Genomic DNA, 13,054 nt, shown 5'->3' with positions numbered 1-13,054 from the left:
TAGTCTGCCTTCCAACTTTCAGAGTCTTCCGATAGTTGATGTATATGTTTTGTCCAGTGCCTTTTGTTATAATTATTGGGAGTAATAAAAGCATATTTATCCACCTTGTCCAGAACTGGAAGAACTCTTATAACAATGTTTTAGAAGCATGAAATTCAACAAGCTTCAAAATCTAATAATAGTGTTGATATACCTCATACTTTAAGTGTAATACACACAGGTCACAGATTGAGTCAGAAAGGGCTCTTGGTAAAAAGCTATCCCAGTATGTTCATTTCAAGCTGAAGACCGTGAGGTTGAGAGAGGCTAAATGACTTGTTCAGGTTACTCAGCCAGAAAGTGCTGGAACTGACTTCGAAATCTTAGATTACTGATTCCTAGCCTGTCCTCTTCCCACTGGGTCATACACACCACTTTTCCCCACGTATACCATACAGTACATCATGTACTCATGGTTATATTTTCCATTATTGAAGATGAATTTGCTATTTTCAACCTCTTATTCAAAAATGTATATTGTACTCATTATTCATTGTATAGACTTCAGTTTAAAAAACACTGCTATATTTTACCCAAATGAGTCCCATTATAGATATCTATATATATAATTGATCTGGTAGGGTTTTTAAAATGCAGTGATAAAACTTGTTTTGTTATATTCTTTCCCTATGTATAAAAATCCAGTAGAAAGCAAAAAAGTAAAATTGTGATGCATACACATAAAACATCTGAATGGCACTAATGGTTTGGTATTGACTTTTTTCCTTTGAATGTTTGGAGTCATCCCCCAATTTTTTTTTTTCTTTTTTTTTTTAAAACAGGGTCTCACTCTGTCACCCAGGCTGGAGTCAATGGGACGATCTTGGCTCACCACAACCTCTGCCTCCCGGTTCAAGTAATACTCATGCCTCAGCCTCCCGAGTAGCTGGGACGACAGGCACGCGCCACAACGCCCAGCTAATTTTTTGTACTTTTAGTAGAGACAGGGTTTCACCATATCGGCCAGGCTGGTATTGAACTCCTGACCTCAGATAGTCTACCCGCCTTGGCCTCCCAAAGTTCTGGGATTATAGGCGTGAGTTACCACGTCCAGCATTCATCTCCCATTTTAAACATCAGCAGGTTCTTAAGTTTATTTGTGACTCAGTGAAGACTGGATAAAGTGATGAGTGAGCTCAGATTTAGGTATTTAAGAGGAGGGAAATGTTTTCTAAACTGATGTTCTCTCTTTTATTTAAATAAGATAAAACTATGTGAAAATATTAATATGTTATGCTCAATTTTAACAATATATCTCAAAGGCTAAATTTTTGGTGGACTGGATATGAAGTCTTTGCCAAAGATGGCAAAGTCATTAAAATCTGCTTTTTATACACTTACATTCACAGTGCAATTCACTAGCCCTGAGCTTGCTCTGAAAACTGCTGCTTCAGGGACTAACAGTATATCAAGATTTCAGCTTGCCATTAAGGCTTTATTTGGTTTTCATACTTATTTATTAAAGTCATATAACTCTTATATAGTTCCATTTCTCTCAGGGAAGCTCTATACTACAAATAATAATAGTAATAAAAGGTCCATAAATGATTTCATTTGTTGAATCTCTTGGTTTGGTAGGTTATTTTTATGTTACTATTAAACCATATTTCTCCCTTCCAATTTCTCAAGTTAATAAGCATAGAATAAACATATGAAAGGAGGAATAAAAAATTCAAGTCACATTTTAGTCTACACTTTCTTAAAAAATATTTCTATTACTTAGACTACCAACTTTAGGTTACTTTCAAATCTTCTGGGGCTTGATTTTGCTAAAACACAGGTTTTATATCCAGAGAGCACAGAAATCAATTTTTTGAAAGGAATAGCTGATATTTACATTCTATTGACAGGATTAAAGGATAATATAATTATGTTAAGATTTGAAATTATAATCATTCTCTCTGAATGTTCATATTTTAAATAATGGCAAAAATTTGTTTTGAAACATATCTTTTTTCCCCCCCCCAGGAAAGTGGCATAGCTTGTATTTTAATATGCATCAGAATTATTTTCATAAGCAAAATTAAGAAGAATGCTTTGTTCTTTGGGATACTGATGAAAATATTGTTTCCAATTAAAAAGGGCTCCATGAAACTTTTAAGCAAGTCTTACCAATTTCTCACTGGCTTACAAGGACAAACATAACTCTTTAGGTACAATCAATCAAAACAGTAGTTAAAAAACATTACTTCCACTTACTTTCTTCAACCTAAAAGGGCTTGTATACCTGAAGTAATAAATACTCACACTTTACTATTAGGAAAACTCCTGCCATTTCCCTTTGGAGGCAGCAAAGATAATGATACACTAAAAATAGGAAGTCACTTTCATAAACAACCCACATTAAACTGATATGTCTGATTTGAAATAATTATCTTTCTTAATTTCTTAGAATATTCTGGTAAGGCTAAGATGAAAACAATTCAGGAATGCTGCTGGAATAATCTTTTTTTAAAGATGAATGTTTGACAGTCTCAATGATTACATAATAATAGATTAACCTATGAGCTTCCCTTTCATAAATTAAAAAAAACTATTCAAAGGAACTATTCTAAATGAACAATGACCATCCTTTGAACTTGATTTTTAAAGGCTACCTACTCGGGTCATAAATATTCTAGCCGGAGGAGCACCATTTCCAATCTGCAGTTAGCTATGCCCTTGCAACATCACTTTCTTCACTTCAGAGGAGGCTACAGGAATGGTGACTTTGGTGGGTCAGACTGTGTAATGCCTGCGATGTCACCTTGTACTGCGTGGTTTTGAATAGCCCATGTAATGTAATGATTAGCATTCTCAGGATTGTCCCTGCTGCTCCCTCAGTTGTCATCGCTGTGGTGTGCTTAGCAGCAAGCCAGCGTTTTGAGTCCTGAAGGGACAGCTTGCCTGGTATTAGCTGGATTTAGTCTGACTCCTACAGCAACTTTGCCAGCCTGGTGGTTGAAACATCACCCAATACCTTTACATGATGTTTAAAAAAGGGCTGTGGTGAGGGCTACAAAATTGCTGCTTTTGGCAAACCCTCCTTTAAACATTCCTGACAAGCTCTCTTTTGACTTGGTGGATTTTGAAGAAAGAAGGCAGAACAAACCAAGCTGTCTCAGGAATCAAAGGCAGATATATACACTTCTTTTCTGACAGCCTGCCATTTTTCTTTGGAAAGAATAGTGTTTAGTGGTTAGTGCATTAGTTTACAATTGCTGCTGTAACAAATTATTAATACCACAAACTCCTAGCTTGAAACATCAAGCATATATTACAATTCTGGAGGTCAGAAGTTCAAAATCACTTTCACTGGGCTAAAATCAAGGTGTTAGCAGGTCTGCATTTCTTCTGGAGGCTTAGGGGAGAATCCATTTCTTTCCTTGCCTTTTCCAGTTTCCAGAGACCACCTGCATTCCTTGGCTTGTGACTCCTTCCTGTCTTCCAAGCCGGCAGCATAGCATCTTCTCTTCCCTTTGACCTCTGCTTCTGTCCTTATATCATCTTTTTTNATTACAAAAATATCTGTAGTAGCACAAAATCTGCAATGCAAATCACTAGCACCCCTCAAAATAGTAAAGTAAAATCAATATCGGATTTCTAGATCATTTTCTTCTAACTATAATGCTTGCAAGGCTGTATTAATACAAAGAAAAAACAGGAACTTCCTCATAAATCAAGGAGATTGTGCACTCCACTTCCACTCTCAACTTCCGGCTCAGCACAGTAACTATCTGGGTTTGGGAGCAAACTTAAATTATTCCAGAAACTTTGTAGTTCTTCCACTGTGACTATTGTTTACTAAGTAAAATTTCCAAAACTAAAGTCACAATTTCTTTTTTTTATTTTTTATTTTTTATTTATTTATTTATTTATTTATTTTTGAGACGGAGTCTCGCTCTGTTGCCCAGGCTGGAGTGCAGTGGCCGGATCTCAGCTCACTACAAGCTCCACCTCCCGGGTTTAGGCCATTCTCCTGCCTCAGCCTCCCAAGTAGCTGGGACTACAGGCGCCCGCCACCTTGCCCGGCTAGTTTTTTTGTATTTTTTAGTAGAGACGGGGTTTCACTGTGTTAGCCAGGATGGTCTCGATCTCCTGACCTCGTGATCCGCCTGTCTCGGCCTCCCAAAGTGCTGGGATTACAGGCTTGAGCCACCGTGCCCGGCCCCTTATATCATCTTTATCAACCTCTCACCTCCCTTTTATAAGGATCTTTATGATTGTGATTATACTAGGCCTCCCTTGACAATCCAGGGTACTCTCCCTGCTGTGGTTTGAGAGTGTCCCCTCAAAAATTCAGGTGTTGCCAATGTGACAGTACTAAGAGATGGGACCTTTAAGAGATGATTAGGTTATGAGGGCGCCTCCCCTGTGAATGGCATTACATGCTCTTATAAAGGGGCTTGACAGAGGGAGTTGGCCCCTTTTATACTCTTTTGCCACCTCCTGAGGACACTGCATTCTAGGCACCTCCCCTCTGGACGACACAGTTTTCTAGGTACCATCTTGGAAGCAGAGCTTGGACCCTCACCAGACACTGAACCTGCTGGCAGCTTGATCTTGGACTTCCTGGCCTCCACAACTATGAGAAATAAATTTCTATTATTTATAAATTACCCAGTCTGTGGTATTTTGTCATAGCAACCCAAAACTCCCCATCTCAATATCCTTAATTTAAACGACATCTGCAACATTCTTCGTGCCATGAAAGGAACAAGAAATGTTGTTGTGGGAATTAGAAGTGGACATCTCTGGGGGCCTATTTTTCAGCTGATCACAGCTAGTGTACACTCTCTCTTTAAATTCTCAATTCTTTGCGTTTGGATTTAGATAGTCAAAGGCCAGATGAGCCTCAAAGCCACTTTAGACCTAAGAATCCCACTGTCAATCCAAATATAATTAGTTGTCATAGAAAACAGAACGAATTCAAATCCCAGCCCTCCGTGTTTTCAAAATGATTTGATTCGTGCTTGTATTACACATTAATATGGTTCAAATCACACTGAATATAATGCTTTTAAGGACAAGATATAACATAAAATGAAAAATCTCAAGGCTTTTCTTTCAATTCCTGACCTTTACTCACAATAAGAGGTAGAGGCTATTAATGTGGGTGGCTGTGGAGATGGGGACGAATTCTTTCTCCTTTCCCCCATATTATTGTCATGATAAATGTTCCAAAACATTTCTTTCCAACATGATTGGGGTTGTAGCATATTCCCAAAGATTATTCATAGGTGCTGTACCTGTTCTCTATTAATAGCTAAGAATTCTTATGTAGATGGCCTTCACTTTTTCAAAATGGAAATGATATACACCCTTACTCATGAACGAAAAGCTTTTGTGACAGCCATAAAACATTTAAAAAACTGTTGCAGAGTATCAGCTGGTCAAGACAGTCTCATAAAGGCAAACTAGGCTCATTAAGATCATTGTTCTCCAGTAGGTAATTTGTGCTTTGGAAAGAGTATTCCATCTGCCTTTGTGAAACTGCAATGCAGACTGCCTCAATACCTCCACTTTACCAACACTTTCCATTCTACTGTTTCCCTCCAGTGCAAAGGCACAACCATAGCCTTCTTCATGATGGTTCCTCATCCCAACTCTGGATAACCACCAGCCACAACAAGGCTTTCCTCATTCACTCTGAGCTTCGACTCTGAGCTGAGGCGCTTCCTGACGAACACCTCTGCACGGCTCCAAGTCCACAGATGTAGGATTCTTATCCCACTCCCTGTGGCAGGAAGGTCCTTGAATGGTGATATATGCCTGGAACCTTATAACATTTTAGTGATACTAAGGGAATAATAACTGAAAGAAGAGTGACTTGGAACATTTCCATGCAACACATACACCTTGCTATTCAAAGGAAATGCAATTTAGAAATAAGAATCAGACCCCAGAAATTTCTGCACATAATGGACAACAAAATACACCATTTAAAATCATGCCACAAAAGAAATGATGTTTATAGTGATAAATCTGACAGTTACTATAGTTACCATTTTGAAATACTTTACTTAGTATATTTTTTAGTGTCAAGTTTCATGCTAAAAGACACATAAGAAGATATTTTTTAGTTTTACAAATTAAATAGCAGAAGGAAACTTTTATGACCAAATACTAGACATTTAAAATTTACATGATTATTTTTAAGGCTATATCAGAATTTAGAGTAGTTTGGATAAATGGCCAGTATTCAGTATAGTTGTTCTATACAAATGGATTTCACGTATATAAACAAGTACTTTATTTCACAAAGTATCTCAATACATCCTTGTGTTGGTTATTTCTGTATGTGTAAATCTCACGGTTTCTAAATTTATATCTAAATATTCATGGTCATATTTTACAAAAAGTATTGGATGTATTTGATTTCAAAATGTCACACAGAAAATATTAGTGACTAAGTGGTTTTTCAGAATTTGGTAACCATCTTTGAAGATGAATTCACAGATTTTAAAGCTTCAATCTGATTTCACAAAAATTTAGTAAGGACAATCCAGCTTAACAAGTTATCTTTAAAATTCAGTTTCCAAGGCAACAATCATAGGTCCCTGTACATTGCTTTAAAAAAATCATTTTTATAAATTTAGTTACTGCAACATCAAAAGCAAGTATTAAATATAACTGCTTTACTTTTATCTCCTTTTATCAGACTTTTTGAACAAGCTGACTTTTCTCTTTTCAGTGGACTAATGCCAGATCCCTAGTGTGCTGTCCATCAAGAGCCAGAAGGTTAAGAGCAGATAAAATACCAAATTTCCAAAGTGGCTGCCTGAAAATCTGGCCTACTGCATGTGCATAATACCAAACCAGGATCCAGCCTACGGGATATGTGTAACAACAAGTCTCCTTCTACCTTACCTCTTATAACTTCACAGCTGACTCAATCCAGAGACAGGACAAGAGCTCTTACCTGCACATTTCACTCCCTGAGCAATGAGACCCCACATAAAGTTGGCACAGTATTCACACCAGTGTGGCCCTCTGAATGTATGGACCTGAAAAAAAAGGGGCAAATTCAGGACAGGGGAAACACATGGATGGGAAGACTGTTTCATATCTAAAGCACTAATACACAAGCCACATATTCTATATATACATGAGAGAGAGAGAGAGACATGGGGTCTCACCATTGCCCAGGCTGGGCTGCAGTGGTGTATCAGCTCACTGTGGCTTCCCTCAAGTGATCCTCCCACGTCAGCCTCCCGAGTAGCTGGGACTACAGGCACACACGACCACACCCAGATATTTTTTGTAAAGACGGGGTTTCACCATGTTGCCCAGGCTAGTCTTGAACTTCTGAGCTCAAGCATCTGCCTGCCTTGGCCTCCCAAAGTGCTGGGATTACAGGCGTGAGTCACCACACCCAGCCCACAGTTAGTAATGAAGGGGCAACATGGCTACATTTATAAGAATCTTGGTTGAGTGAAACTGACAAGCAGTTAACATTTTTCTCAGAGCTTGATTTCTTCTTTGTTTTAGGAATGATAAATCAGACCAATATTCTGTAACTTACTTTTGAAAACTATATAGTGGAGTTTTCCAATGTCTCCTCAAGTGCAAGCACCCTAATCTACACAAATACTGGCATTTCTATGTACTATGCTATTTCTACAGTACTACGACATGAAAAGGCATCAGCAGCCATATAGAGTATGTCTTGGGTCCTCTCAGAAACTTTTCAGATAATTTACCTTCTGTGACCATGAGTAGGATCACAGATATTAAAGGAGATAATTATTGATGGGTCACATCAGAATCATAAAGGCCCAATTTCTGTTTAAAACTTTTGATATTTATTATGTTAGCAAAGAGAATAAATGTATTTTAGAAACTGCAGAGCTACAGTTTATCAGAAACATTGTTTGAGTAATTATTCGCTAACCATTCTAGCTCACAAAGGTTCTTTCTACTGTATTTGATTTCTTTTCCTCGAAAAAGAAAGGTATCCCCAAAGAAGAAAGGATTCAAATGTTAAGATAACTATCTCTTTTAAATACAGGAAAGAGAACGCATTCTAGGTTAACTCCAATGAAAAAATATTGGTAGAATATTTTGCAGAAGCAATGAATCCAAACTCTAAACATTAAAAAATGAATAAAATTTTTAATATTATCAGTAAATTACAATTTGATTCCAACATAAATATCTGCCAAACCACTACTGTACATAATAAAATCCACAGCTAAGATTGTCATTTTTACAACTGCTGTATTAATGTATTGACTAAGTCTTAGAAACCAAGTAAATGATTTTTAAGATATGAAACTTATTTCTTCAAGTGAAAACACCATAAATGTAAGACATAACATTATGTATTCCATTTAGAAAAACCATACCAATTAAATTATGACAAGCCATTGGTTGTAAGATAAATCCCAAATTCAGAGACATTAAAATGGAAAATAAAATGTGCATATAAGAATCAATGAAACATAGTATATCAGAATTCAAAATACTACATTGGCCCAAATATCCATATAAAGCTGCAACGGATAGCCACGGGTTCACTCAAAGCAGGTATGTGCTTGTGACTCTTTGTTGTTGCCAACTGAGTCTGAGTACAAAATTTTATGTTGATTTTGAAAAGAAGGTCATGATCCCTTCTATGTGTTTTATGGAGGAGGGTCAGGAATGCAGGCAGAGTTGCCTCTGGATTGTTCACGATGTTCAGAGCCTGTAAACTCAAAGTATTTCCTGGAGTTGCTGAAGTAGAGCCCAAGATCAACATCCAGATACTCTGTAATGTCCCTATGTTCTTCAGAGTGAATAAAACTGGATAAAGCATGCAATCGTGCTTTATCCTTATGGGAATGAGTGAAGTAGACAGTGCTGATTCAGAAAGAGAGTTATATAATCATGAAACAGCAACATAATTGTGAAGCTAATTTTAGAGAAAGTCTTTGGAATGCAAACTCACTTATAGGTTGCCAAACCTCAGGATAATCAGTATCATTTACTTGGTAAGGTGACTAAAGATGCAATGAAAGTATGAAGGAAGTCCCAGGAATTATTTTGTGCCTATCAGTTATCTTATGAGAAAGTGTCTGAAAGTTACACAGGGAGAGCAAAAAGAGTAGATGGTGTTTTGTTTGTTATTAAACAAACAGGCATTTGGGAAACAGCACTGGCTACTGAGCTGTTGTAACAGAACCAGTACTTTCCTCACCTTCCTGAAAGTAGCAGTGAATGTGGCATTTCAAAAAGCCTGGGATATTTCTTTATATTACATATGCTGAAGAGAGGATTTTAACTGTTTTAACTGTCCCAGCAGACCCCATGTTCTCCAATTAAAGGGTTACACATGTATCTCAGAAAGCAAACTTTAGGAGATTGTTACTTATTTACAGTTCGTTCTTGGGCAGCTTTTTAATGAAGGCATCCTGAGTCATTTGAGGCTGGGTTTTTTTGTTTTTTAAATCGTTTAGAAGGTAGCTTATGTAGCTCTCCATGAAAATGTTCTAGAAATAGGCCTTGCAGAACCAGCAGCTTACAAAACTGTATTTGTATAACAGGGTTTAACTGGATTCCCTTTTGAATTTTTATATCTAAAACTCACTAGAATTTTTATATCTAAAATCCATATATCTCAAGTTTCCTTTGTTCTGTAACCTTTAAGACTCTATGACACTGGATTATAGTTGTAAAAAGTTGATTACTGTAGCCTTTGAGTCTTTTTTTATTCCCCTAAAGGTCATCAAAACAAATACTGATTTTATTCATTAATTAGTCATTTTTATTCATTCATAAACATTTATTAAATGATGACCTATACAAAAATAAAAAGGGGTTTCTCCTACTAAACACGGTGTGAAAATACTCTAAATCAAAATATTTGCAAAGTGTGAGAGAAGCTGAGAAGAGATGCACCCCGTGAGCTAAGTCCTGAGTTGAAAATCAAAGACACAAGGCATAAGAGAAACAATGTGGTGTTTTGAGAACTGCAAGGAAGTTCAGTCTGGATGGAGTGGAAACGACTGTTCTGGCAGGAGACAGGAGAGGCACACAGAGCCTTTTCAACGCCTACAGATTTGTATTCTGTCCAGTGAACAATACAGAGCCACTGAGGATTGTTAAGGAGAGTGACACGGTAAAGCGGACAAGGCTGAGGGAAGACAGACTAGGTAGGGTGGTGCTATGGCAGTCACCAGACAACAGACGATATGGATCTGAATTTGAGCACTGCTGACTGAGAACAAGGGACAGACTGGAGTTATTTAGGAGGCAGAATCAATAGGGCTTGGTAACCAATTGAATCAGAGGCAACAGAGAGGGAAAGAAACTGTCTGTTAGGGTTTAAGGTCTGGTGACTGGGGCAGAACGACATTAACAGAGGTACAAAAGTAGAGAAACTGGTTTGGAAATGAGGTGGGAGGACTGTGGAAGGGAAAGGGAAGGCTGACTCATAAGAAAGAGAGGGTCACTGATGGAGCAAGGCTCTGGAGAAGTCAAATGTTGGAGACAGAATCCAGGGCAGAGCAATTAGGTTTGAATACAAGGAAAATCACTTTCCCCCTCCCTGAGTTGGAAGGGAAGAGGGTAAGAGGAGAGAAGCTGGCTGTGCAGGACTGGTGGTGGGGCCTGTTGTCAGAAAGCTACAGGAATTCATGCCTGGCAGTCTACAGTCTCTGAGAATCAGGAAGTAAGTTCAGTTGTGAAGCAAATGAGGAGTTTTGGCAAAGTGGGGAATAGGAACTGGAGCTAAAACTGGCCAGGAATTCAGAGAAGGGTTGCTGGACATGAAAGCAAGTTTCCTTTTTGGGTGATACATTATAAAATCATACTATACCAGCCAGTGTCAAACACATTAAAGAAAAGTGATGAATATTTTCTTTTAAGTGGGTGGTTATGCTTTATCTAAATGTTTCACTTTATATGCAGTTTTACATGATCGGTGATGTTTACATCACATACTTTGCCAACTCAGAAAAAGATATCTTTAAAAAATCAATTGCACAAATTATACAACTTAGAATAGCTTTTCAGTTGTACCGTACCATCTAGCATGATGGTAATAGGTGCTGTTTCCTATAGATAATTCTACAGGCACTGACATCTGCAGACAATTTTGTTTACTAGACATTGTTGTATTTTAATTACCTCTTTTAAAAATGATGAAATCCAAATGTAATGAACATTCAAAATATAATTAAAAGGCCATAAGTTGCATCTTGAAGACTATTTGTGTGTCGCAGGATGCTAAGGAAGATCTAGGTGGGATATGTGGGAAAGAAGGCCTAGGGGACCCACAAGGGGTGCAGGGGCTTGGGCCTGAAGCTCTAGATCACAACAGAGAGCGACTTTTGCCTAGAATTGCCACATTCCCTAGAAATTTGCAATCCATCCCTTTGGGTATGGTGCCTGGTAAGACATAATTCAAAAGAACAATCAGCTTCAGCATATTACATTATTAGTGAAGTCAAAAATGGTCCCAAGAAAAGCAACCTTATAAGTGGGCCACAGATATTTTTTTCTAGGCCACCTCCAAAGCTTTTGGTCCATCTTGACAAATGAAAGTGACAGAGTATAAGGCATGAATTACACTTTAATGAATAAAGGGCAAAATGAACTAGTTTTAAGGCCCTCTTATGCAACTGGAAAGAAGACCATTTTATTACCATGACATTTGAGGTTGCTTTTAACCTGTGAACAACTCCTTTCACATTAACCTCTCTGTGAAAACAGAGATGAAAGACTGGATTAATGGATTCCCAGTACAGTCTTATCAGTGAAGGCATTGGTCAGAAGCAGGCTGCAAAGGACAGGGTGGGAGAGGGTGGGCTATTGAGGGGCCCATATGTGCTGTGTTCAGCTCAGCACAGAACATTGACACCAGAAGTTGTGTTTGTGTTCTAGCATTAATGTGGTTGTTTATGATTCTAAGCAAGTTCTGTGCAAGCTTTGCATTCATTCTGTAATTTTAGATATATTTCTTACTCAAAAACATAGTGGTGATTGGGAATGTATAGATCATAAAGGAAACTTTAAAAAAATGTAAGCTCTGTTAATAAGGCCTATATTGAATTGTGGTGAATGTATTTTTATGAGAATTGATAATAATTTATTTTTTCACATTAATTAAAATAATTGTTTTCTATTACCAATTACATAAACCCTTTTTTTTTTTTTTTTTTTTTTTTGAGGCAGAGTCTCGCTCTTCGCCGGGACTTGGAGTGCAGTGGCCAGATCTCAGCTCACGGCAAGCTCCGCCTCCCGGGTTTACGCCATTCTCCTGGCCTCAGCCTCCAGAGTAGCTGGGATACCAGGCGCCCGCCCACCTCGCCCGGCTAGTTTTTGTATTTTTTAGTAGAGACGGGTTTCACTGTGTTAGCCAGGATGGTCTCGATCTCCTGGGGAACCTCGTGATCCGCCCGTCTCGGGGCCTCCCAAAGTGCGGGATTACAGGCTTGAAGCCACCGCGCCCGGCACATAAACCATTTTTATAACATTCGTTGTTGAGAGCAGGAACTAATTATATATTTGCCCCTGGTGGAACTGTTCCTACTTCCTACTAATGGTCAGTATTGTTGTAGTATGACCATATTTTACCAGCTTTTTCCTGTAGTTACTGCTCACAGTTAAAGGGACATCATTTATTTGTGGTAGGTCAATGTATGTCTAGTAGGATTTTATGGTATTTCTCTCTATTTGAACAATTTTCTTATTTTTTTTTTTTTCTTTTTGAGACGGAGTCTCACTCTGTCGCCCAGGCTGGAGTGCAGTGGCCGGATCTCAGCTCACTGCAAGCTCCGCCTCCCAGGTTTACGCCATTCTCCTGCCTCAGCCTCCCGAGTAGCTGGGACTACAGGCGCCCGCCAACATGCCCGGCTAGTTTTTTGTATTTTTTAGTAGAGACGAGGTTTCACTGTGTTGGCCAGGATGGTCTCGATCTCCTGACCTCGTGATCCGCCCGTCTCGGCCTCCCAAAGTGCTGGGATTACAGGCTTGAGGCACCGCGCCCAGCCACAATTTTCTTACTCTTAAAATTAGGTCGCCAATTTTCTGTCATTTGTCATTCTCTTTGAAA

At 38.4% G+C, this 13,054-nt stretch overlaps 1 protein-coding gene across 4 annotated transcripts in view; it reads right to left on the bottom strand.

Moving 5' to 3' along the window:
* The window catches only part of CHN1 (chimerin 1), a 214,678-nt gene that overhangs the window by 18,285 nt on the left and 183,339 nt on the right, over nucleotides 1-13,054 (bottom strand). For all 4 annotated transcript variants that reach the window (XM_017856959.1, XM_017856961.1, XM_017856960.1 and 1 more), the window contains one exon: nucleotides 6,941-7,025. In XM_017856959.1, coding sequence (XP_017712448.1) covers nucleotides 6,941-7,025 — 85 coding nt within the window. The remainder of the gene's footprint in view (nucleotides 1-6,940; nucleotides 7,026-13,054) is intronic.

This window comes from Rhinopithecus bieti, unplaced genomic scaffold, assembly GCF_001698545.2.
Source record: "Rhinopithecus bieti isolate Rb0 unplaced genomic scaffold, ASM169854v2 scaffold_43749, whole genome shotgun sequence".
Lineage (NCBI taxonomy): Eukaryota > Metazoa > Chordata > Mammalia > Primates > Cercopithecidae > Rhinopithecus > Rhinopithecus bieti.
This window is presented reverse-complemented; position numbering and strand designations above follow the sequence as displayed.